Genomic DNA, 21,947 nt, shown 5'->3' on the forward strand with positions numbered 1-21,947 from the left:
TTATTTTTCTATGAAATGTGGAGGATAGGAACCAATCCTATGTAGGAATAGGAATCCATTCCTATGAACTAAAGGGCTCTAAAGGAAAAAATCCTATAAGAATCCTATCCTCTAGAATTCCTATAAAATTCCTCTAAACCAAATGAGGCCGCTTTTGGGGGCTAAGCTTCATGCATTTAATTCGTTGTAGATCCAGAATTGTGCTTCCACCTAGGTACACGTGCTTAGCACTGTTTCTTTCTGAGGTCATCATACTACTCTCTTTTCTTAACTAGCATGACACATCATATTTTTTGCTTAGTTGGCAACCTTAGCACCTGTACAAGGTGGAGCATTGGGAGTGGCCTAAGCTTTTGGGTGCTAAGCTTCGTGCATTTAATTCGTTATAGACTTAGAATTGTGCTTTCACCTAGGTACACGTGCTTAGTACCGTTTTTTCCTGGGGTCACCATACTACTCTCTCTCTCTTCTTAATTAACATGCCACGTCATATTTTTGCTTAGTTGGCAATCTTAGCACCTGTACAAGGTGGAGCATTGAGAAGGGCCTAAGCTTTTGGGTGCTAAGCTTCATGCATTTAATTCGTTATAGACTTAGAATTATGCTTTCATCAAGGTACACGTACTTAGCACCGTTTCTTTCTAGAATCACCATACTACTTTCTCTTTTTTCTTAATTAGCATGCCACATCATATTTTTTACTTAGTTGGTAATATTAGCACCTGTATAAAATGGAGCGTTAGAAAGTCCTTGGTGCAGTGCCGGAACGGCCGGTGGCGCTGCCAGCCAAACACACCACGGTTCATGGCCGGTTTGCTCGTGGCAGAGTACTGATCGCTCCACTAGCACAAAGATGCCGTACGGACATCGCATATTTTTTTTAATATTTTTATCACTGGTAATTAAAAGAAGTATTATCTTTACTTATTATATATATATACTAATATATATATATATATATTATATTATATATTATATATTATATTATATATTATATATATATATTATATTATATTATATATATATTATATATATTATATATTTTTCCCTACTAATAAAGCAAATAGTGCTTCTGGTCGTCCGTCATAAAAAATACCCTCAAAGTTGGCAAAATTTACCCACCAATGCCACCCGTAAGTGGCAAAAAACGGTTCACGCATCGCACTGTTAGTTCGGGTTTATATAAGACGAGATCCCCTAATATAACACGAAGATGTCTCAGCGCAGTGGCCAGCGTTGCACGCTTCCACCACAGAGACCAGGGTTCAATCCCCGCCTGCCCACCTTTTATCTCTTCTTTTTCGTCTCGCAAGCGCGCCTATTCCTCCCGCACACATAGGCCGGCCCATGTGCAGATTGCAACGCCCCTGCTTTTATTTCTTTTTCGTCTCGCAAGCGCGCCTACTCCTCCCGCACACATAGGCCGGCCCATGTGCAGGTTGCAACGCCCCTGATTTTATTTCATTTTTTGCTTTTCACGTTCTTATTTCTGTTTTAGTTTTTTCTTCTTTAAATTTATTCGTGATTTCCAGGAAAAAAATATTTCAAAAAAAGTCTTGAAAAATTATAAACTGTTTGTGAATTAAAAAAAACATTCGGAAAATCATAAAATGATCATGATTTCAAAAAATTGTTCACATATTATAAAAAACTATCACGGTTTCAAATAAATTTTCAGGAAATAAAAAATGTTCATGATTTTTTAAAAATATCCAGTATTCAAAACATATTAGGGAATTAAAAAAATGTCCATTAAAGTTTGGAATATGTTCACAAAAATTAAAACAGATCCATAAATAATGAACATAATGAACCATCGCAGGAGATCTGTAGGGGTCGCTTCATGATTGTATTCAGTCCCTCGATTTGGATAAAAAAAAGTTTTCCATATCTTGTACACCGTTGAACCCTCAAAAATTGACACAACTTTCTAAGGGTTAATTTTTGTAAGCTATATAAAAATGACTAAATTTCTATTTTGCCTTCATACACAGCTATATTTTTTATACCACATTACTAATTATTATAAACACCGCTACGCTAGGTCAAGGCAAGGCACTCACTCATCGGTCTAGCTCATGCAGTGTCCATCAATGCAGTTTTATCACCGACATTTTTTTCGTTATGACGCGCCTACTCCTCCCACACACATAGGCCGGCCCATTTGCAGGTTGCAACGCCCCTGCTTTTATTTCATTTTTTGCCTTTCACGTTCTTATTTCTGTTTTAGTTTTTTCTTCTTTAAATTTATTCGTGATTTCCAGGAAAAAAATATTTCAGAAAAAGTCTTGAAAAATTATAAACTGTTTGTGAATTAAAAAAACATTCGGAAAATCATAAAATGATCATGATTTCAAAAAATTGTTCACATATTATAAAAAACTATCACGGTTTCAAATAAATTTTCAGGAAACAAAAAATGTTCATGATTTTTTAAAAATATCCAGTATTCATAACATATTAGGGAATTTAAAAAATGTCCATTAAAGTTTGGAATATGTTCACAAAAATTAAAACAGATCCATAAATAATGAACATAATGAACCGTCGCAGGAGATCTGTAGGGGTCGCTTCATGATTGTATTCAGTCCCTCGATTTGGATAAAAAAAAGTTTTCCATGTCTTGTACACCGTTGAACCCTCAAAAATTGACACAACTTTCTAAGGGTTAATTTTTGTAAGCTATATAAAAATGACTAAATTTCTATTTTGCATTCATACACAGCTATATTTTTTATACCACATTACTAATTATTATAAACACCGCTATGCTAGGTCAAGGCAAGGCACTCACTCATCGGTCTAGCTCATGCAGTGTCCATCAATGCAGTTTTATCACCGACATTTTTTTCGTTATGACGCGTTAGAAAATCAAGTCGTGATGAGACCATCACATTTTTTATTTTTAAAATGACTTTTTAAAAGTCTCTTATCTCGCCATGACATCACCCAGACATACTTTATGAAATTACATTCTAAAAGTCCTTATCTCATCCTGGCATTTGGTTCATAATTTTTTTCTAGGCTAAAGCTGATTGGATACGAGTAGTAGTGCCAACAGTAATAACTTTAAATATGATTTTATCATGGCTCTAAATTTTATTGCCGATGATTTGTTTCAGGATATTTGGAGAGGCTATTTGCACCGTAGTTCAAGACAGCTGATAGAGTATAAGCTAGGCAACTCACTTATATTGTTACTTGTTTAAATGGTTATCTATTCTGCCGGCATATTCACATGCCATATTAATTTCAGAAGAACAATTTCTAATTTGTGTTGTGCTTGCATGCATTGTTATGTCTAAAAAGAAAATTCCAAACAAAAACAAATATAAAGTCACAGTTTGTATTTACGCACTGGATAGTTTCAATCGCGCTAAATTAAACGAAGGCTTTCAGAATAAATTGTGGCCTCTAAGCTTGTGTGTACTCAATTACTAAATGTGTAATATCAGCACATATTAGCACGACTATTTCTTAAGTGCAGCCAGCCACCAATTTCATTTGATTTGAATTAATATATTACTTATATACTCATTTAGATATTTATTTATGTCCTCGATGGATTGATTTGAATGCCACAATTTTATTAACCCGTTGCAACGCACGGGCCCTTTTGCTAGTATATTAATAAACCAGCGATTGCTTCTGGTCGTACGTCATGCCAGTTTTGCAAAAAGGTCCTCCTGTTTTTCGAAAATTGTACCCGCAGTCCAAGTTAGAAAACATCTGGGCCCAAGCCTGTCGAGCGCCGCCCGTACGCCGCACCCGCAGCCACGCACTCGAGGCCGAGCTCCCGAGCGCGCCGCCGCCTCCACCTTGCGACCCGCCGGCGACCGGATCCTCGCCGGAGATGAGTGCCGCCGTGCCCTGCTCCCTCCTCTCTTCCTCTGTCTCCTCTCACCTCGCTCATCCCCCGATCTCTCTGTCCCCAGGACGAACAGGAGCATGCTATGGCCTCGGATCCGCGCCGCCGTCGTCGGAGAACGTCGTCCGCCACCGGTTCTTCGACCACAACTACCGGATCAAGTTGCCCCGCCTCCGATCTACCCGTTCCCGGCCACCCCAACCTCGCCTCGTCGTCGGGCGCGCAGAGAGACGGCCATGGCCGCCCGATTCCCGAGCGCCGCCTGCCAAGGTGGCTGCCCGATGCACGAGCGCCGCCGGCCAAGGACCCGCCGGCGTCCAGACCCCCTCCACGCCATCCCCATCTCGCCGGAGACCTGCTCCAAGTCTGGCCGCCCTCCAAACAGGTGCCTCTCCTCTCCCGGCTTCGCTTCCTCCATTGTCGCCTCGCACTGTTGCTTCCCCGTCAGATGCAGCACAGGTCATGGGTGTACATCTGTACATCCAAAATTTTCTGCAGAAAATCAGTTTATATAGGTATATGACAAAAAATACTGCATGTCGTCAGTACGCGGAGACAGAGGCCAAGGATGACAGGCAACTCTTGGAGGAGGACACCTCAAATCAGTCTGGGAAGTTGTCGTCGTTTTCCTCGGGCAGCAATGCAAATTATTGTAATGATACTTATCAACGTTTTTATTTGGTTGTGCAGTACTCGCTAGGTGCTTGACGAAATTCCCATATGATGCATGTGGCAAGGTTCCTAGAGGATAATGTAGATTAATGATTCCATGGAGAGCTCCCAGAATCTTCAATTGGAGGCAATTAAAGACGGACCTCACCGGATTGGATTTGTCTAGCATTCCAGCTAAGTTTCAAGGTAAGCAAGACGTTGGTCCCTTTAGCTTCCTCCAATGAGTTGATCTTCTGAAACTGAACAAAAACATAAATGCATTGACAGAGCTATCCGTTTAAATGTGTACAAGTTTTTTTTTCTATTTGATTCGTTTATATATTTAGAAATTATGTTGTAAATAACCTATTGTTGATGGTGTCTGTTCTCCTTTCTGAAAAATTCCAAGAATAAGCTCTCATGTTCAGTAAATGCAATTCGGTTGATTAGGTTAATAGGATTTCATTTTACATAAATTCATTGTTCGTTCTGCACAGGGACACAAACTACAGTGTAGTGATTCATTGAATAATCTGCATCTTAATACTGCCTATTTTCTGGGATCTCAACTCTCATGGCAGAATTATCATGTTGACGAGGAAAAGAGTTGGTTACTTATGGTTGCAGGATGTCAGTTGAAGCTCATGCTATCATCCACGAAGCGTTTGCTCAGTCATAAGTTGTCGTTTCTTTCTAACCATTTGCTGACTCGGTTACGCTGGCACACCATGTTCATGCAGAAAGAAACCTGTAACATGTGTTATAATAGTTAGCCCTTTGTGAAATTGTTAACTTCACTGTAACTTGTGGGATCATATAGAAGCAAGACGCATGTTGGTCCTGATTGAAGTTCCTTCGATAGAAAAGATTTTGTAGCTCTGAATGTTGCTTACTTGGCTATATACCATGAGAACTTAATCAAGTGTTCTGATTTTTCCGCAAAACTAGGTCACAAAACTAATATTAATCTCCTTTGAATACTAAATCCTTTTTCTTTGCTCTGAATTTTTTTTCTTGCCTTTTGTTGATTGTACAAGAGATCTCCTGGTCGAAGTTTACTTATAAAGCGTGTTTCACTTATGCAGGTAGCTTTAGGACTCCATCCAAACAATCACTGATTAGTGGGTAGTAGGCATGCAGTTTCAGTTAACCCGAAGCATAATCCACATACATTGTTCACTGGAGGTATCCGTGCCATTACACTCATCCCTCTGTGTGAGTGACACAACTATGTACTGCTATAAAAACACCGGAGTGCCCAACAATATCTTATAATGGCTTTGGTGGCAGTATGAGGCCTGGGATAATGTTTACTTGTGATTCACAAAATGGAAGTATGTGCTATATCTTTGTATGTATGTCTTCTTTTCTCTTATCCTCAAAGGCTTTTTGTTTCTATTTTTTCCATACAAGACCAAACGCTTCTCTTCTTTGTTTGAAGGAAATTAAGGAAACATGTCACGTTCATTGTCGCCTGGTTTATGGTAACTGGTGTTGCCCCCTCCCTTGGAATCTCTCAGATCTATGGCATAGCCAGTTCTCCATCCCGCAGTTTTCGCATGTTGCAACACAGTGGCTCTTTTGTAGGACCATCGTCGACATAGACAAGTTCTGCTTCAAGGACGAGACATAGAAGAAGGCTCGACAAGAGGAAGGAAGCAGGTATTACATACAATTTTTTGCAGAAGTAAATTCAGTGAATTGAACTAGCTGATTTGGCTATTTTATAAATGCAGCATCCATGTAAAGGAATTTCTGCAATGTAATTCTGTGAATTGCAGGTGTGGTTTAGCAACGTACCTCATACATACTTGGTTGCTGACAAAGGAGGGCAGAATTGGTGTGACGCCCCGAGACCGATGTGCCAGGTGTCTTCCAGTTATTCGCTGCGTTGCCATGTCATTTCGCTTGCGTGTTGCATCTTGTCATGTCATCATGTGCATTGCATCATCATGTTTTTAAAACTTGCATCCGTCCGGGTTCCCTAGTTCCGTCCGTCGCCCGTTCTGAGCCCAGACACACTTGCACGCGCCCGCGGCATGTCCGAAATATTTTTTTATAAGTGGCCAGAAAATGTTCTCGGAATGGGATGAGAGTTGACGTGTGGTCTTATTATAGTGTAGATAGACCGCCTGTCAAGTTTTATCGCATTCGGGGATCGTTTGATGCCCCAACGGATAACTATAGCGGCAGTATAGCCGGTCTAACGTCGGACGTTTTTGGTCTCCAGAAATAGTTGCCGGGCTGCACTCCTTTCCTCTCTTCTCAGCCCAACCTCTTTTCACAACCCACCTGCAGCCCATCTAAACCCCCCCTCCGTGCCGGACCGTCAGATCGCGATCGGAGGCTCCGAGACGCTCCTAAAACCCCCCTAAACCCAAACCCTAGCCATCCCTGCCTATATATGGACAACCCCTTCCAAATTTGGCAGCCTAGCTCTTCCCCTACCTCCCTGCCGCCTCCCTTCTCAAATTCCGTGCCACCAGCCGCCTTCCCCTCCAAATCCGGCGCCAGCCACCTCTCCAGCGCCACTTGCCAGCCACCCAGTCGCCGGATCGGCCTGCCGCAGGCCGCCACCTGGCTCCCCGTCGCTTCAGCCGCGCCTCCCATCGTGCGGGCCCGCTCGGCCCATCCGCGGCCCGCTCGGCCCGGATCCTGCCACCGCAGCCCGCAGCTCGTCCCCAAGCTCGTCGCTCGATCCCGAGCTCGTCGCCGTGCACCTCCCGTCTGTCCTCGTCGCCCGAGGCCACCGGAATGCCGCCGTTCCTTGCGCCGGCCGTCGACCACGGGCGCTCCGCCGCCAGGCCAGTGCCCCAGCGCCCTGCTTTTTCCTCTCTCCTCTCTTTCTCCCTTCCTCACTCCCTCTGTCCCCTGCAGTTCCGCCATGGGCGCCCGAAGACGGGAGCTCGCCGCCTTGGGTCACCAAGCTCCGCATCCCATCAGATCTGGTCGTTCTTCGCCGGATCCATCCAGCCTCGCGCCGATCTGCTCCGTTCCCGGCGGCCTCCGCCCTTCTTGCCTCGCCCGCGTCAAGTCCTGCCGGCGCCATGCCCAACCTCTGCGTCGGCTTCGTCCTAGAGACGAACGAACTTGTCTCGCTACCGTTGACCGGGCCGGTTCGCCTCCAACCCATCCTGGACCGCCAAGACCCGGTTGAACCGGCCGGTTTTCCCGAGAACCAGCCCGGGCCCCGGTCCGCGTGAACCCTGCCCGGTTCGTCTCCTCCACCCAACCGGCCTCTGGGCCCAACGTGAGCGCCGTCACCTATCCCGCGCCACGAGCATATTTCTGCCATGCTTCGCCTTGCCCTGTTGCAGCCCGTTAGTGCTCAATTTTGGCCCATGTAGTGTTTTTTTTCTTGTTTGCGATTTTAGCTACTTACCAGAGCTTGCCAGTTTTACAGAAAACCCCCCTAGCTTCATACATATAATTACTCACAGACGGTGCATCGGATTAAAATAAACTTTATATGTAAAATGTCTAGAATTTTGTCTAGTTTAATAATATCCAACTTTCATCCATGTTTAAAATGTTTTAAATGATGTTTGTTTAAATTTGCTTAAATAACTTGTTAAAATGTTTTAATTCATAACTATTTAACCGTAGCTCCAAATTTAACAAAATTTATATGTAATTGGGGTAGAAAAATGCCTAGTTTAACATGGTGGCTTCACCTTGCATGTTTAACCACTCTAAAATTGTGTTTAGGGCAGAACAGCACCAAACCTAATATATGCATATGAGGAGTTTCCGGACTTGTTGTTTTGTTGTTCCGGCCTCATTTAAACTTGCCTAGATTAGATAGTTTCATTATGCTTCACCTCTTGTCATGCTAACAACATTTAATATTGTTGGGTACATAAACAAGATCGAACTAAATAATTGATGTGGCGTTTTCGTCAATATGCAACTCGTTGCATAATGAGCTCCACTTAATTTGTAGGATTGCTTGTGCATTTTGACATGTCATGCCTCATTAAATCGGACATGCATCATACTTGTTTGCGCATCGTGCCATGTTCATGTCATGGTTATTTACTATGTTGTGTGCTTCTTTCCGGTGTTTGCTTCCTCGGGTTGGTTCCGGTAACGTCGCGTTTGTGAGGAACCGTTCGACTACGTCCGTTTGTTCTTCTTCATGGACTCGTTCTTCTTCCTTGCGGGATTTCAGGCAAGACGACCATACCCTCGACATGGGTTGTATGAAGATTATCTCACTTGCGACATTGCTTTCAATGCGGTTATGCCTCTAAGTCGTGCTTCGACACGTGGGAGATATAGCTGCATCAAGGGCGTTACAATTGGATTACAAAGGCTAAAGGTAAATTTACATTTCCTGGAGGAGGAAGCCAGTTTATACATAGAGCAAGTCAATACCTGGATCACATATTTAAGGTTTGCTTTGATTATATTATAAATTACTCAAATCTTTTTAGAAACAGTAAAGGTAACTTTAAATTACTTAAAACAGGAAAGCAAATGAGTAGTTTTTGTGTAGTGTTCGACTAAAACCATAACTTAAAACATCTGGGTTTTATGCGCATCACTGCTTAATAGGGACATGAAAAAGACAAATAGCGGACTACATCAGCTTGCACTGCTAACACCTCTACCATTGTTGAATCTCATTTGAAGCACATGTTTCTCTATTTTCCCAGATGGTACCATCTGGCTCTCGCACTAGAGTTTTTCTGGATGTTGGCTTTGGAGTAACAAGTTTTGGGCCATACTTAATTTCACGTGAATTTGAGCATGGTGTTCCTGTAATGGTGGCAACTAATTTAACACCGGCTATTATCCAATGTTCCTGCTGTAGAATAAATTCGACATGTGATGGTGAGCTGAGGTATAGTCATGCTTCGTCTAATACACCTGAATCCTTTTCTTGATGATCCACTTAATTACTTTTATCATAATTTACCCAAAGATGGACTTAGCTGGATAAATTATGATAAAAGTAATTAAAGTGGAATTCTGCTCTGGAGGTTAATAGAGTGTCAGAACTGGCGAGTACTTTCCTTGGCCAGCACAGCCTGTTTATAAGCATGAAGAGGCCCAACATGAGGCATGGAAAGATATGCTCCTTAATACTATCATGCAAATTTGATCCCTTAGGGCTATATAATATACTCAATGTGTTAAATTTACTTATTTTCCGCATGACGAATCTATAGTTGTTGGATTTAGCCGGAGTAATCTCTTCATTTCTAATAATAGTTTTCTATAACATTACTTATATCAGGCCGAGAAGCCTCATAATGAAACACTGCATTGTTTTGTTGCTCTGTTCCGAAATGATTGTTCACAGATTAAATTATTTGTAGAGATGGAGGACCTAGCTCTCAAACGGACCATGTTGGGAGATTGTGAGGAAAATATGTTTCTATGTGGAGGAAGCCTTTTATAAATAACTCATGGTACATGAGTCGTGATCCTAGGGTCAAACCTCCACTTTGTGATACTGATGATAATTCCAGATAATGTCTGGTATTTTCAACCCCATCTGATATGCTTTTAATAGTTATGCCTCAATTCAAGGACTAAATTCAGAATATGTATTAAGAAAGTTGTCCATACTTTTTTTAGATTTGTTTTGAACATTTGCATAATTATGCAATCATCTCTTGCAAAGTGTAGTCTCATGATTTCAACTTATTTTTTTGTTGATGAGTGAATGTGTGATACGTAATTGGCTTCTGCTTTGCCAGGCTGCGAAATCCATAGCTCGGATGCAAGAAACTTTATTATCAAGCCGTTTTCTACACACGACTAATTTTGTTACTACTTTCCATTATTGCGTGCCGATCATGCTATGTTTATGAGCCTCTAGCTAACAAGGCTTCCTCCCAGCTGCAACCTTGAATTGTAGAGGTTCCAGCTTCCTGATGGCTGATTTTTTGTGTCTTTCTTTTGTTTATGTTCACAAGTGTACCTGCGAGTTTTATGGAATGGAGATGAAATCTTTTGCACGGCTGGAAATAGGTAATTAGGTATTTGAAGGTGAACCCCCCACCCCCCATTCTTCCATGAATCATGATCAGGTGGCCACCGTCTGTTAGGGCTTTTACTAGGAGGATAGGCGACAAAACGGGTGGGACGCCCTGTTGAAATAGTGGATGTAGACCTGTCGTGGTTCTTGAGCCTTGCTTATTAGACTAGGGCCATGCTATTATTTTTCTGCCGTTGCAACGCACGGACATGTTTCCTAGTACTACTAACAAGTATACGCAAGAATCGAGGTATACGGGGTTACAGCTGTTTTACCCGTTTGTCTGTCCTTAATAATAAATTCTCGCTTGACGGTTGTACAATGCCGTACAACAATCAATACGGTAACAACGGTGTGTTCTCTTTTCCGACAATCTAGTTCCGGTCCTCGTCGCGGGCATAGATTTGCTTTTGCGACGAACATTCCATGGTTTTGTCGTTTTGCTGTCGGGGGGATAGACGAGACCACCCGCGCGTGCACGGTTCTTTGCCACGAATCTCTTGTCGTTATGCCGTCTGTCTGGATTTGACGCCACGTCGGATTTAAGAGTCCCGTCGTGTTTGTATCTAACTTCTATCATATCCGCCCCCTAGTGCGTTTTTAATAATTTTGTTGCAAGTTTATAATACATGTTCATATGTGTCTAGCTTAGGGATGCAAGTGAGCATCCCGCGTAAGCCCGCGAAAGCATGAGGTTAGTTCAAATTAAGCTACATCTGGACAGAAGAATTACAACTAACTTGATTTATTTTGACTTGAAAGCGGGCATCCCTAGTCTAGCTCTTCTTCAATGATGTCTCCCCTATCCCTCTATCCATCACCCCTTTCCTTTTTTTTAGAAATGCAGGCAATGTAGACAATACCTACAGATTCCAATTAACCGAAAGGTTTACCCCCCTAATCCCTCATTAATCCTCCCTTCCCCGCATTTTCACCATCCCGGCGGATAAGTACTACACACAACACCACAATTTTATTTCATATATACTTCCGTTTCAAAGTAAGTATCGTGGTTTTAGTCTGGAACGGGGGAGTAGCTTTTCTAGACGGACGAGCGCAGCGTATGCTGTACAGACGCGTACTCCCTCCGTTCCTCCGTTCCACAATACATGACTTTCATTTATCAAAATATAGATGTATCTAGACATGTTTTAGTATATAGGTATATTCATTTTTAAACAAATGAAAGTCAAGTATTTTGAAACGGAGGGAGTACAACGCAAAGACGCAGCACAGCACAGCACATGCCAACAGTTTCGCTATGGTTAAAGCTGTAGTGTTGTTGTTCCCATCACTAAAAAGGGGCGTACTGAACTTTCCAGTGGCTCATCTCGTGGCATGTACACCCGTCGCAGCGGTACCACCAGCTGAGCTGAGAAATAGCAGGACCGACCATGCATTCATTGGGTCGGATGGCCGACTGACACCCGTTTAGCATGCGTTTAGTGAGTGGGTAGCCATGAACGGTGGCACTACCAGCCAAACACGTCGCCCGGCCGCGGTTCACGGGGTCGTTGCCGCGCGTCGTGGCCTGGCCTTTCTCCCCAGGCGGCATGCGCGCGCGGGGGGACGGGCACGGCCGAGCAATGCTAGACGTACAGGAAGTTACAGGGGGTTTACGGGGCTGTTGGGGTGTGATTGGCAGAGATCTAATTAGAAGGGCAGGCCCACCAGTAAAAATCGGGGGGCGCCAGTTAGATGAAGCCACGTTCTCTCCCTGTAAAGTTTTGTATCAATCACCCTGTATGTCTAGTATTATTGGGCACGGCCCTACACCGCCCCTACCGATGACACACCTTTTACGCGATGCCATACAGGCCCCAGCACATACTTTTTTCCGATAATTTGATGCCAACCACACGCGTAGTAGATCGTTGTACCATTGCGTGCTGCGTGCGAAACTACATACGCTGTTTGTTTGGGCTTTCTGCGTGCAAAAAAAGCCACAAAAGCTTCTCAATATAATGATATAAGCCAAAAGCCGAACAATAAGCAACTATCTAGAAGCTTTTTTTTTTCTTTTTTGCTAAAGTAGAAAAACTGTAAAGCAGAAGCAAAAGCCCAAACAAACAGCACCATATTCAGAAGATAGCACCGGGGAACCAGAGGAGATACTTGTACGCATGCGCTTTCCGTTGTGATAATTTCAACAACCATGTACGCGTCCAAATCAAATCGCTTGTGGCGCAGCACAAGTCGCTGTCCGGGCAATTGCCACTGGAGCCAAAAGAGAGACGTCTTTATGAATCGATTGACAACGAAAGCATCATAGCCATCTACTATCTGGTTCTCTACATGACTTGCACAGACACTCGGAGAGGAGTTTCGGACGGCTGCGCTGCGTTGCCCCTGAAGAATGGTTGCTGCTCAGCTAAGGGAATAGACGATACGGTCAGACAGCTCCTTCCCAACGACTTTCGCGTATCGGCTCAGCTGCCTTTCCAGCTCACTCAGGTGTCTCCTTTCGATCGGCCCGACAACGCTGTGAAGTTCCTGAAAGATATAAAAGTTCATGAGCGGTTATATATAGGACATCTATATCAACAAACTGTTTCACAACAAGCCCAAACGGCCAAAGAATGACAGCTGACTGCTCAAAAGAACACCTTTACAGTAAATACAGTTACCTGGACATCAATTGTGCGGTTTTAATTATTATATCCAACATGAATGGATGTCAAATTAGATAAAACCGAAAACTCGAAATAACACCTTACAGATGCAGTTTCCTACACATCAGTTGTGCAAATTTAATTATTACATGCAGCATGAATGGATGTCAAACAATTGTAGATGCAGTTTCCTACACCTTACAGATGCAGTTTCCTACGCATGAATTGTGCGGTTTTAACCAATTATATGCAGCAACATGAATGGATGTCAAACTAGTAGGTAAACCCAAAACAAAGAGCTTTCAGTTAGATGTTCCATGGAAGTGACTTACAAAAGGATGGATGGATGGATTAATACCGGCAAGTCGAAGTTTTTACCAATGATAATGGATGCTAGGAAGGCAAAATAAATGCCTGCCTCACTGTACGCCCCCTTTCGAGTGCATCAACCAGCTACAACTAAGATCACATTTTTTAGGCTGGAGCTCAAATTTATGTATATACCTTGTATTTAACCCGAGAGCCGCTCAGGTCCATGATAACATTTTCAACATCTACGCCAGAACAGTCCTCAGCTGTATCACCTTTGGATTCTGAATGAACCATCTCTTCATCAACCATCATGTCTGATTCGTCGTAGTCCGACTCTGAGTCCTCATCATCCTCGTCAATAGGAGTCTCACTGTGGTCATTTTTTGCTGAAGATTCGTCACAAGGGCCACAAGCGTGTGGTTGGGGGATTTCATCTTGCGCCATGGTGGAGAAATCAGATAGAACAGAATACAGGCTCCTATCTAGTAATGGTTTTGCAGCATCATAGCGCACCCACCTGCAACATCAAGAGTTAATGTAACTGTCAAAAAATCAGTAGATAAAGAAAACCCACACCATTTCAGAATAGAACTTCAGATAATATATTAAGCAGATAAGCATGTCAAAATCTATTGTCAGCGGCCCATGTAATATGACGTGAAGTCCCGTGCGTATACTTCGGAAATTTACTGTACCTTCTAAAAAGGGAGATAAATTCTACGCATTTGAACTTCCTACGGCTCCAGTATATACCTTACCCAGAAAGTGCCCCTCCATTTCAAAGTACTATGACAGTCTTGTGCATGCACAACATCTGGTTGGAGAGGAATGATCACGTGTTTGAGAAAAGACTAGAACTAGGAAGATAGAATGTCCAACAATCAGAGAAACTCTTAATACTTATTAGGTAGGCTGGTGGCCGCGGGACAGGGAGAGAATCACGTAGCTCTTTCCATGTCTGTAGGTAGATATGGTTGTCACTGTATCTACTGTTCTTAGTGCGGACTGCGGAGATTACCCCTTGTAACATCACTTCTTTCATTCTTAATTTAATGACATGCAAGCCTTTTGCATCTTCTGAAAAAAAAGGCTCTGACCAATAATTACCCCATTATTATGTGGTTTATATGAAAAAATTACATTTGATAAGCACATTTGAATATGAATCAAATGGCACCAATTTTATGCCACATATAAACTGCATATTAATAGTGTTTTGTCGAGTATTTTGCTATTGCAACCTACCCCCTCAACTCTCACCGAGTCTGGGAATCAGCCCCTAACTCCAAAACCAGGCATTTGACGCCTTGAAACTCCTAAAAACAATGCAGAACATGCATCTTACCCTAAAGCCTAAACCACCATGGTTTTGGCTCATGTGGCACCTACATGTTCAAATTTTGCTGACATGAGTGCCACAAGGATACCACTCAACTTTGTCCCTTTCTGGATTAGTAGCAAATTAAATTACAATAAGCAGTGGAGCATACCATGTTACCCTCCCATGTATTTCTACGAACTCAATTTCTTCCTCTCTCTCTCCTCGAGTGCATCGAGAGGGTGGAGACCAGGGAGCGGACTTGGGAAAGGTTGCATCTAGATCCAGCCCGTGCCGATTGTTCCCCAACTCAAGAGGTACGCGGGACAAGGCCACCAACGGATTTTCTCAGGGCTAGTGGAGAAAGTCACAATGGAGCAACCAGGAAGGCGAGGAACCCAATTATTAATATGGTAGGGAGCACCTAGGATCGGGTTGCTCTCTTCAGCTGTACCCACATCAGCCTAAACCGGTTATCATGGTATGAGGATTGTCAAATGCCCGACTTAGGAGTTGACAAATGACTTACAGACTCAGGAAAGAATTGATGAGGGTAAAATGGACTTATTCCACTTGCATTTGCATGAGAATGGGATATTTTTACAGAATAGGAGGAAAAACAACTTACTCATAACGGACTGGACAGAGAAGTTCTGATGGTCGATATGCAGCTTTATATCTCATCTTATTGCAGGAATGTATATAATAACCAAGGTAATAGTACTCAAGACTGGGGCAACTTTTCTGTGTTGTCTTGATCCAATCTATTTCCTTTAGAGCTGTATACTTTCCAAGAGATAGGAAAGCAAGGTCAGGATCCCAGAACAAATATTTGCTTGAGAGACATTTCGGAAGGATATCAACTACACCAACTGCCACAAGTTTTCCATCAATTCTATACTGCTGATGAAATGAACCAAAACCGCATGGCGGAACTGTATTATCACCACTCCTTGGGCGAATAGGTACAATTGGGGTATCCACCAGAAATCTCTTGTATGAGCTTTCCGTAACTGTCTTTTCCTTGTGAACTTTTGTCTGATATCTTTGGTACAAAGCAAACTCCTCAGGGTCAAAATGCGATCTTGCCATCTTAAATTCCAGCTTTCTTGCTTTTTTACCATGTCTTGCATCATTTTTGTTCACAGAGCTTTGTTTTGAGCTAGTCGGCCTATCAGAAGCTTGTGCACATGTATCAATGCTAGTATGGTTCTGAATTGGCTGAATAGTGGCTGAGTAGAAGTTCAGATGGCCATTACAGGCTTTCACTGCAAAACCAGCTATTTCTCCATGATGTTCCATTGTCAACACCAGTCTTTCTGCAATACAATTTGGTGAAAGGTCCCCTAATACTGCACGTTTTTCTTCAGGCAATGCACGTTTAATTACTGCAGCCAGTTGGAAACTTACATTACATGAGTACACCAAATCTTGCACTGCTCCTCCTTTCTTTTCTTGTGCTGCTCCTCCTACTTTCTTTTTTACTTGAGGTTTAACAGTCTTCACAACAGCTTTAGGGAGTTCAACATCAGAACCTGCTATTCCACCTTGGAAGCACGTAGCTATTGCCTCATTGATTTTGCTAGACAGGAAACTAATAAACTCATCTTCTTTGTCTAAACTTGGATCCGTGGCTGTTTGAAATTCATATGCTGATACCCTGGATACTTTCAAGGTTGGTGAATTCATAGGTTCATTGAGTGAACGTTTCGTAGGGTTAGTCTTGCACTGTGGACTTCCAACCTGTGGGTCAAGCTCTCCATCAAGAAACCTGAACAGGGGTAAGGTGAAGACACGATATAAGACAATTTAAGAGTCAACTATAAAATATACATTATATAAACTTCATGTGGCGTATGCAAAAAAGAAGAAGAGGGGAAATAGACAAACAAACATGTACCTTTGCATCCTTTTAAGTACACGGTCTTGCTCTTTGGAACAAATGAAATCACTTGCCTTCAGGCGTATAGTATATGCCGGACAGCATGTCCGTTCCATCTCAGGCTTGTAGAGAAAACTGCCAGACCTCCTCCATCCACGGTCAAGAAGAGCTGTAAACGACAATCAACATTCTAATCATGGTGAAAACCATGGCGACAAAAGCAATTCTTCTGAAGAAAAAATAAGAGTCACATTACGTGGAACAATACAAACAAATAAAGTTTTAATATACTAACAAGTCAGCTTATTCCATCTCTCACTTCCATTCTTCTTTTCTACAAAGCCTCTAGTTAAATCCATAATTAACAAATGCATCGTTTTTGTGAATACACTTATTTCATGGTATAAATGTTCTTCCTTGTTGCAAATTGCTATGATATGAAAATATGCAAATTTCCTTCCTTGTTAAGTAATCTGATTTTAAGTAACCTGCTGTTGTTTCCATATATCACAGTTGGGATATGTTTGTCGTTTTCGGTAGGTGCACTGATCCTAAAACAATGGGCAGTCAGTGATATACTGATAAATTAGATGGATGAAAATGTAACATGGTGGAGCTTGGTGTTGCCAAATGTTCATATCCCAATATCTTGAAGATATAAAAGCATGTCATCGTATGCACTCTCATCAGTGGCGGCGCTCAGGGTATTCCTGGGCATTCACTGGAATACCAAAGAATTTGGCACAAAAAAATCTGACTATACATGCATACATGCTGGAGCCCAGTAGAGCAGCCCATCCTGAGCCACGACAGCCACGCAACTGGTCTCCGTCTCCCACTCTCCCTCCCTCGATGCAGAGTCCCCAAACCTAGCTGATGGCGCCGACGACGGCAAGCGATTCCAGCCATCCTGGTCCAGCGATCTAGCTCTCTGCCCCTCTCCCTCCCTTCCGGCTCTCCCCTCTCCTCTGGCCTCCCCTCCGCCTCCGGCCTCCGCAGTCCATGCGGGGCTGCGGCACTGGGCTGCGGGGCCTCCCCTTGGCGCCGCCACTGCTCCAGGCTCCCTCCACCCCTGGCCTTCGTCGCCGTCAAGTGTCGCTGCGTCAGTACGCCATCCATCTAGTACTGCATCCATCTACAGGCACCAACCACGGAACCACCAAGGTGATTTTCCTCTGTTTTTCAAACAAATCTTAAACTTCTCTTGTAAATGGCCACTGCCATGCTACTTTGTTGACTTTTTCTTGTAAATTGTAATTGTTTGTCACTGCCACTGATTGTAGCTATAGGTTGTTGTCTGAAACATTGCCACTGCCACATTGTTAGAGATATCGCCACAATGATATTTTGCTACTATTATCGATGTATGGTCATTGAGTCATTGATTTTGCCATCTTACTGCACATTTGTTATTCTATTATATTGCTTTGGCCAATTTTTTTGCAAGAATACCCAGGAGCAAATTCCTGACTCCGCCACCGATTCTCATGTATGGTTCTATATATATACTATCGCGTATCATGAACTTCCTTGACCTTATCTAAGAACTTATTTGGTATTGCTCAAAATGTCATCTGATTTTTTTATCAATTATTTAATTATATATGTATTATGTTAATTAAAAATTTACTGGTTAGTATTTCGAATATCAGAAGCATATTAAATTACATGTGCGAACAGAATAAACAACCAGCCTCTAAATCTATATCAATGAATTAGCTAACTGTCCAAAAAATGGATATTTTACAGAAAAGGTAAGAGCCAAAAAATCTTCACACCTTGATAGTCATCAGCTTTCAGACTGTTAGCCCACAGACCTGTAAAATTAATAGGATAAGAAACTAGCACAATAACTTTACTCTAAGAAAGCACAAAAGTTTTGTATCTCATTGTTGACAGAAAGAATGATTTACAGGACTAAGAATATGCCAATACAACCTAACACAACAATGGCAAGACAGCAACTGATGACCACAAGAAGGACATTCCAGCAGACACACCATGGTAGCACAAACTGTCGTTATAGACTCATAGACATATAAACAGATGTTTGATAAGGAAATGAAAAAAGAAGGGGAGAAGGTAACGGCAAGGGAAGAAGGAGATTGACCATTTAAACTTGTTTAGTTGTTTATCGTCAAAAACATAATGAACATTAAGAGTTATCACTCAGCATGACAATAGCATGTTTTTCACTTCATTACGCCTTACGAAAATGGAATTGGCTGACTCTTACAAGTGACACAAGGTGAGGCAGAAACCGAGCTATCTGAAAATTCTCACATGTTAACAAATTAAGAAAGTCAGAGAAGTAACGATCAGCATTCAAAGCCTAACTGCACAAACCTATACTAGCAAGGATAAGCCACTTCATTAGGATTATCAAAGTTCTAAAAAGTACTAGGCGTTAATTGTGTGTTTTGCCACGGCCTTGCGCTTTTCTGACCAAAGCGCGTAGGTGTTTTGCTATCACCTAGAGCCTAGGCATGCCTTTTTCAAATGTGAGGACTTGTAGGCAGAAAGAACAACGATTCTACACGACCCCAACTAGAGAGCATCTCGCCTTAGCAAGGGTATGTACGCCTAAGATTCATCTCGGGGTGACCTATACCTCCTAACATCGTGCTTCGTGGCCTGATTCCCTTAGCAACAGCATGTACCCCTGAAACTCGATTCAGGGGTGATCTACGCCTCCTACGCATAGCGCGTCGTCTCCAGACAGACACCAGAACTGACGAGCAATTCCACACGCAACAAGGATCGATCCAGGTCGAAGAAGTGCCGGTGCTATATTTCAAATCGGAAGGGAATTCCGGGATTGGTACCGTGGGAGATGCTCGTGGGGCCGGTGGATCGGCAGTAGCCGCAGGTCGTGCGCCGCCGGCCGTAGTCAATCACCACCGACTCGCCGCCGCCGCCTCCCCCGCCGTCCCGGGCGCCGCTGCTGCTGGCGCCGTCCGCCATCGCCGATGCGGCCGCGCGGTGGTTTCGCCGCCGCCGGGCCGGAGTACGATGTTGGTTGGGCGGATTGGTTGGGTCCCCGGATCTGTCTGGTAGGGCTGGGCTGTGGATGTCACAGGGTTCTCTGCCGCTGCTGGACTGGCCCCGTTGTTATAGCAGAACTAGTCATCACTCGTCCGAGAATAAGATTTCTTTTTTCTTTTATAAAAATCACAGGGCTCCCCATCGACAAAATAAAAAAAATCTGAGAGTAAGAATTTTTTTTTTGCTGAGAGTAAGAAAAGCTTTTTTTCGAACGGAGAGTAAGAAAAGTTGACCATTGCATGCGGGTTTTTACTAGTACCAGGCCTTATATAACGCAAAGTGTTTAGAAGAGATGTTTAGAGAAATAAAGCAGTTTTTCTTTAAGCATCAATGCTTGTTTATAGCATCATAGAGATAAGCACTAATGCGTAAGAAGACCTCAATTTATTTTACTAAGCACATTTCTAAGCATCTTACGTCGTAACATGCCTTAAAAGCTTTTGTCCCTACAAATTGGTTGTATAGTTTAAAGTTAATCCTTCCATTTTTTTTCTAGCAAACACATACTGCACATGGTTTTTCGGGCTCAACGCGGCTACCGAATTACATCCTCATCTCCCAAATATAGATGATAGAAAATGACAGATTTTCAAAGCCCAAACTTTTAAGAAAAAAACAACTTCATCTTCATGACATTTTAATACTACTCCCCTTGTCCTATAAGAACGTTTTTTACGCCAGTATAGTGTCCAAAATGTTCATATATTATGGAACGGAGGGAGTAGTTTTTAAAGTGTTTTTGTGGGGTGGTTTAAGATAGAGCTTAATAAGACCCCTAAATTGGCGGCAAGGCACAACCTCGCTTTGATCGAGTCAATGAGATCAAGGATTCAAATCTTCATGACAGGTAGTTCTACCTTCCTCCCTAGTATAGTAGCATTCTCATTTCTTTATGGGCTCAAGTCCACAATTCTCTCCTTTAAACCAAAGATAGTTGGTTCCACGTTCCTACTTTCATTTCACATGGGTTCAACAATGGTCTCTGCGTGCACAAAGTGAAAGCAACATCTGGAATTTTATTATGGCTACAAGTTTTCATTTTCGCCCTCTGATTGGCTCGTCTCCTCCTAATTACATATAGTTATTCCTCGCCTGCAACTCGCAAAGCATCTTTGGGATAACGATAGCTGATAGGGCCAACCACCATCAGCTCCGTCTAGACGTCGCAATGGAAAAGGCGACTAGGCAGAAAGCAAAGTGTTACAAATAAATAAATAAAAGACGATTAAATGCACACAAGAGCTGACTGTACATTGCATTTTGATTATTTAAACAGCGCAAGGAAGCACAATCATCAAACGATTTCTGTGCAATTTTGTTCTGAAACACGGCTTACTCCGACGAATATGCACGATTCAGGATTCACTGACCATCCTTGCAGAGGATATTATCTTCCCTGGGTCAAAACGGGGGCCGCTTTACAAACTGTCGACAGACCGATCATGGCTTATTGATAACAAGTTGTTACAATCCCTTGACAAATAGCGTTTCTCCCAGAGAAACTATGTACACACAACAGAGGGCCACAACAAAATACTCAGTAGCTGCTGCTACCTGCTAGTGTTCTCCACTACATCATTTTGAGGAACAGCATGCCGTCTAAACCGCCATGCCCCCGTGCATACATAGCAAGCAATACCAGATGCATCATCTCTCATGTGTCCGCTTTGAAGCCCACGAGCTGCTGCAAGGCCTTCCAACCCCAAAGCAACTCGCGCTCAAAAGCTCCTGCCAGCCCATGCTTAACCAGAGCGCCATTCTTGGGCAGGATACTATCATCGTCGGTCGTTTCATCGTATTCACCATCAGCATCAGCATACGTCGTAGCCCTGCCATTCTGGGGTGCTGTGTCTATTTCATAACGAAGCTCATCTTGAATTTTCTGTTCGCCCATCAATAGCTGATTCAGAATCAAAAAGCACCGTGTGAGTTGAGTCTAACAATTGGAGGAACTTAACAAATGATTAACTAGCCCTCAAAATATGATTATAAGAACTGGTAGCCATGATCGTTGAATGAGATTTATGCAGCTTACACTACCCATTAAGAATACTGGTTTTTTTTTTGGAAAACCAGTGTTATTCCGCTTTATAAGCATGTCTTTCCACCTTCTAATGAAACGAGTGATCTAATGCTTGATAGATAGTTCAGTTCAGGCTGACAGTTCTTAGACATTCTCTTGTAAAAGAACCACCAACATGTGGTGCTCCGGAAAATAGCACACAATTTTGAGTATGGTCATCTATAATTCAGATCAGCCACGTGCAACC

General features: G+C 42.7%; 3 protein-coding genes across 26 annotated transcripts in view; 1 reads left to right on the forward strand and 2 right to left on the reverse strand.

The window, feature by feature from the left end:
• Positions 1 to 3,742: 3,742 nt before the first annotated feature.
• Positions 3,743 to 10,208, forward strand: LOC119281399 (probable methyltransferase PMT12). 24 transcript variants are annotated; one of them, XM_037561926.1, is made up of 11 exons: positions 3,744 to 4,253; positions 4,415 to 4,726; positions 5,605 to 5,734; positions 5,810 to 5,870; positions 5,961 to 6,003; positions 6,107 to 6,181; positions 6,301 to 6,387; positions 8,691 to 8,840; positions 9,178 to 9,365; positions 9,552 to 9,616; positions 9,844 to 10,208. In XM_037561926.1, coding segments are annotated over exons 4-11 (633 nt in total). In that variant the 5' UTR covers positions 3,744 to 4,253; positions 4,415 to 4,726; positions 5,605 to 5,734; positions 5,810 to 5,847; the 3' UTR covers positions 9,846 to 10,208. The 24 variants fall into 24 exon arrangements, 9 of the variants coding, with proteins under 9 accessions (XP_037417865.1, XP_037417823.1, XP_037417831.1 ...); XM_037561934.1 differs by having other exon boundaries at positions 5,605 to 5,704; XM_037561940.1 differs by having other exon boundaries at positions 4,415 to 4,520; positions 4,606 to 4,726; positions 5,605 to 5,870.
• A 2,358-nt stretch (positions 10,209 to 12,566) lies between these two features.
• Positions 12,567 to 19,697, reverse strand: LOC119281511 (arginyl-tRNA--protein transferase 2-like). The gene is made up of 6 exons (XM_037562015.1): positions 19,458 to 19,697; positions 18,411 to 18,449; positions 16,651 to 16,801; positions 15,379 to 16,521; positions 13,625 to 13,949; positions 12,567 to 13,001 (listed from the first exon to the last, which is right to left on the reverse strand). Exons 1-6 carry the CDS (start codon positions 19,594 to 19,596, stop codon positions 12,876 to 12,878), a joined length of 1,923 nt encoding a protein of 640 aa, XP_037417912.1. The 5' UTR covers positions 19,597 to 19,697; the 3' UTR covers positions 12,567 to 12,875.
• Positions 19,698 to 21,038: 1,341 nt separating this feature from the next.
• LOC119281521 overlaps positions 21,039 to 21,947 on the reverse strand; it is a 3,746-nt gene continuing 2,837 nt past the window's right edge. The window contains exon 8 of the mRNA XM_037562024.1: positions 21,039 to 21,577. Coding sequence (XP_037417921.1) covers positions 21,332 to 21,577 — 246 coding nt within the window. The 3' untranslated portion in view covers positions 21,039 to 21,331. The remainder of the gene's footprint in view (positions 21,578 to 21,947) is intronic.

The sequence above is a fragment of the Triticum dicoccoides genome, chromosome 1A (genome assembly GCF_002162155.2).
Source record: "Triticum dicoccoides isolate Atlit2015 ecotype Zavitan chromosome 1A, WEW_v2.0, whole genome shotgun sequence".
In the NCBI taxonomy this organism is placed as follows: Eukaryota; Viridiplantae; Streptophyta; class Magnoliopsida; order Poales; family Poaceae; genus Triticum; species Triticum dicoccoides.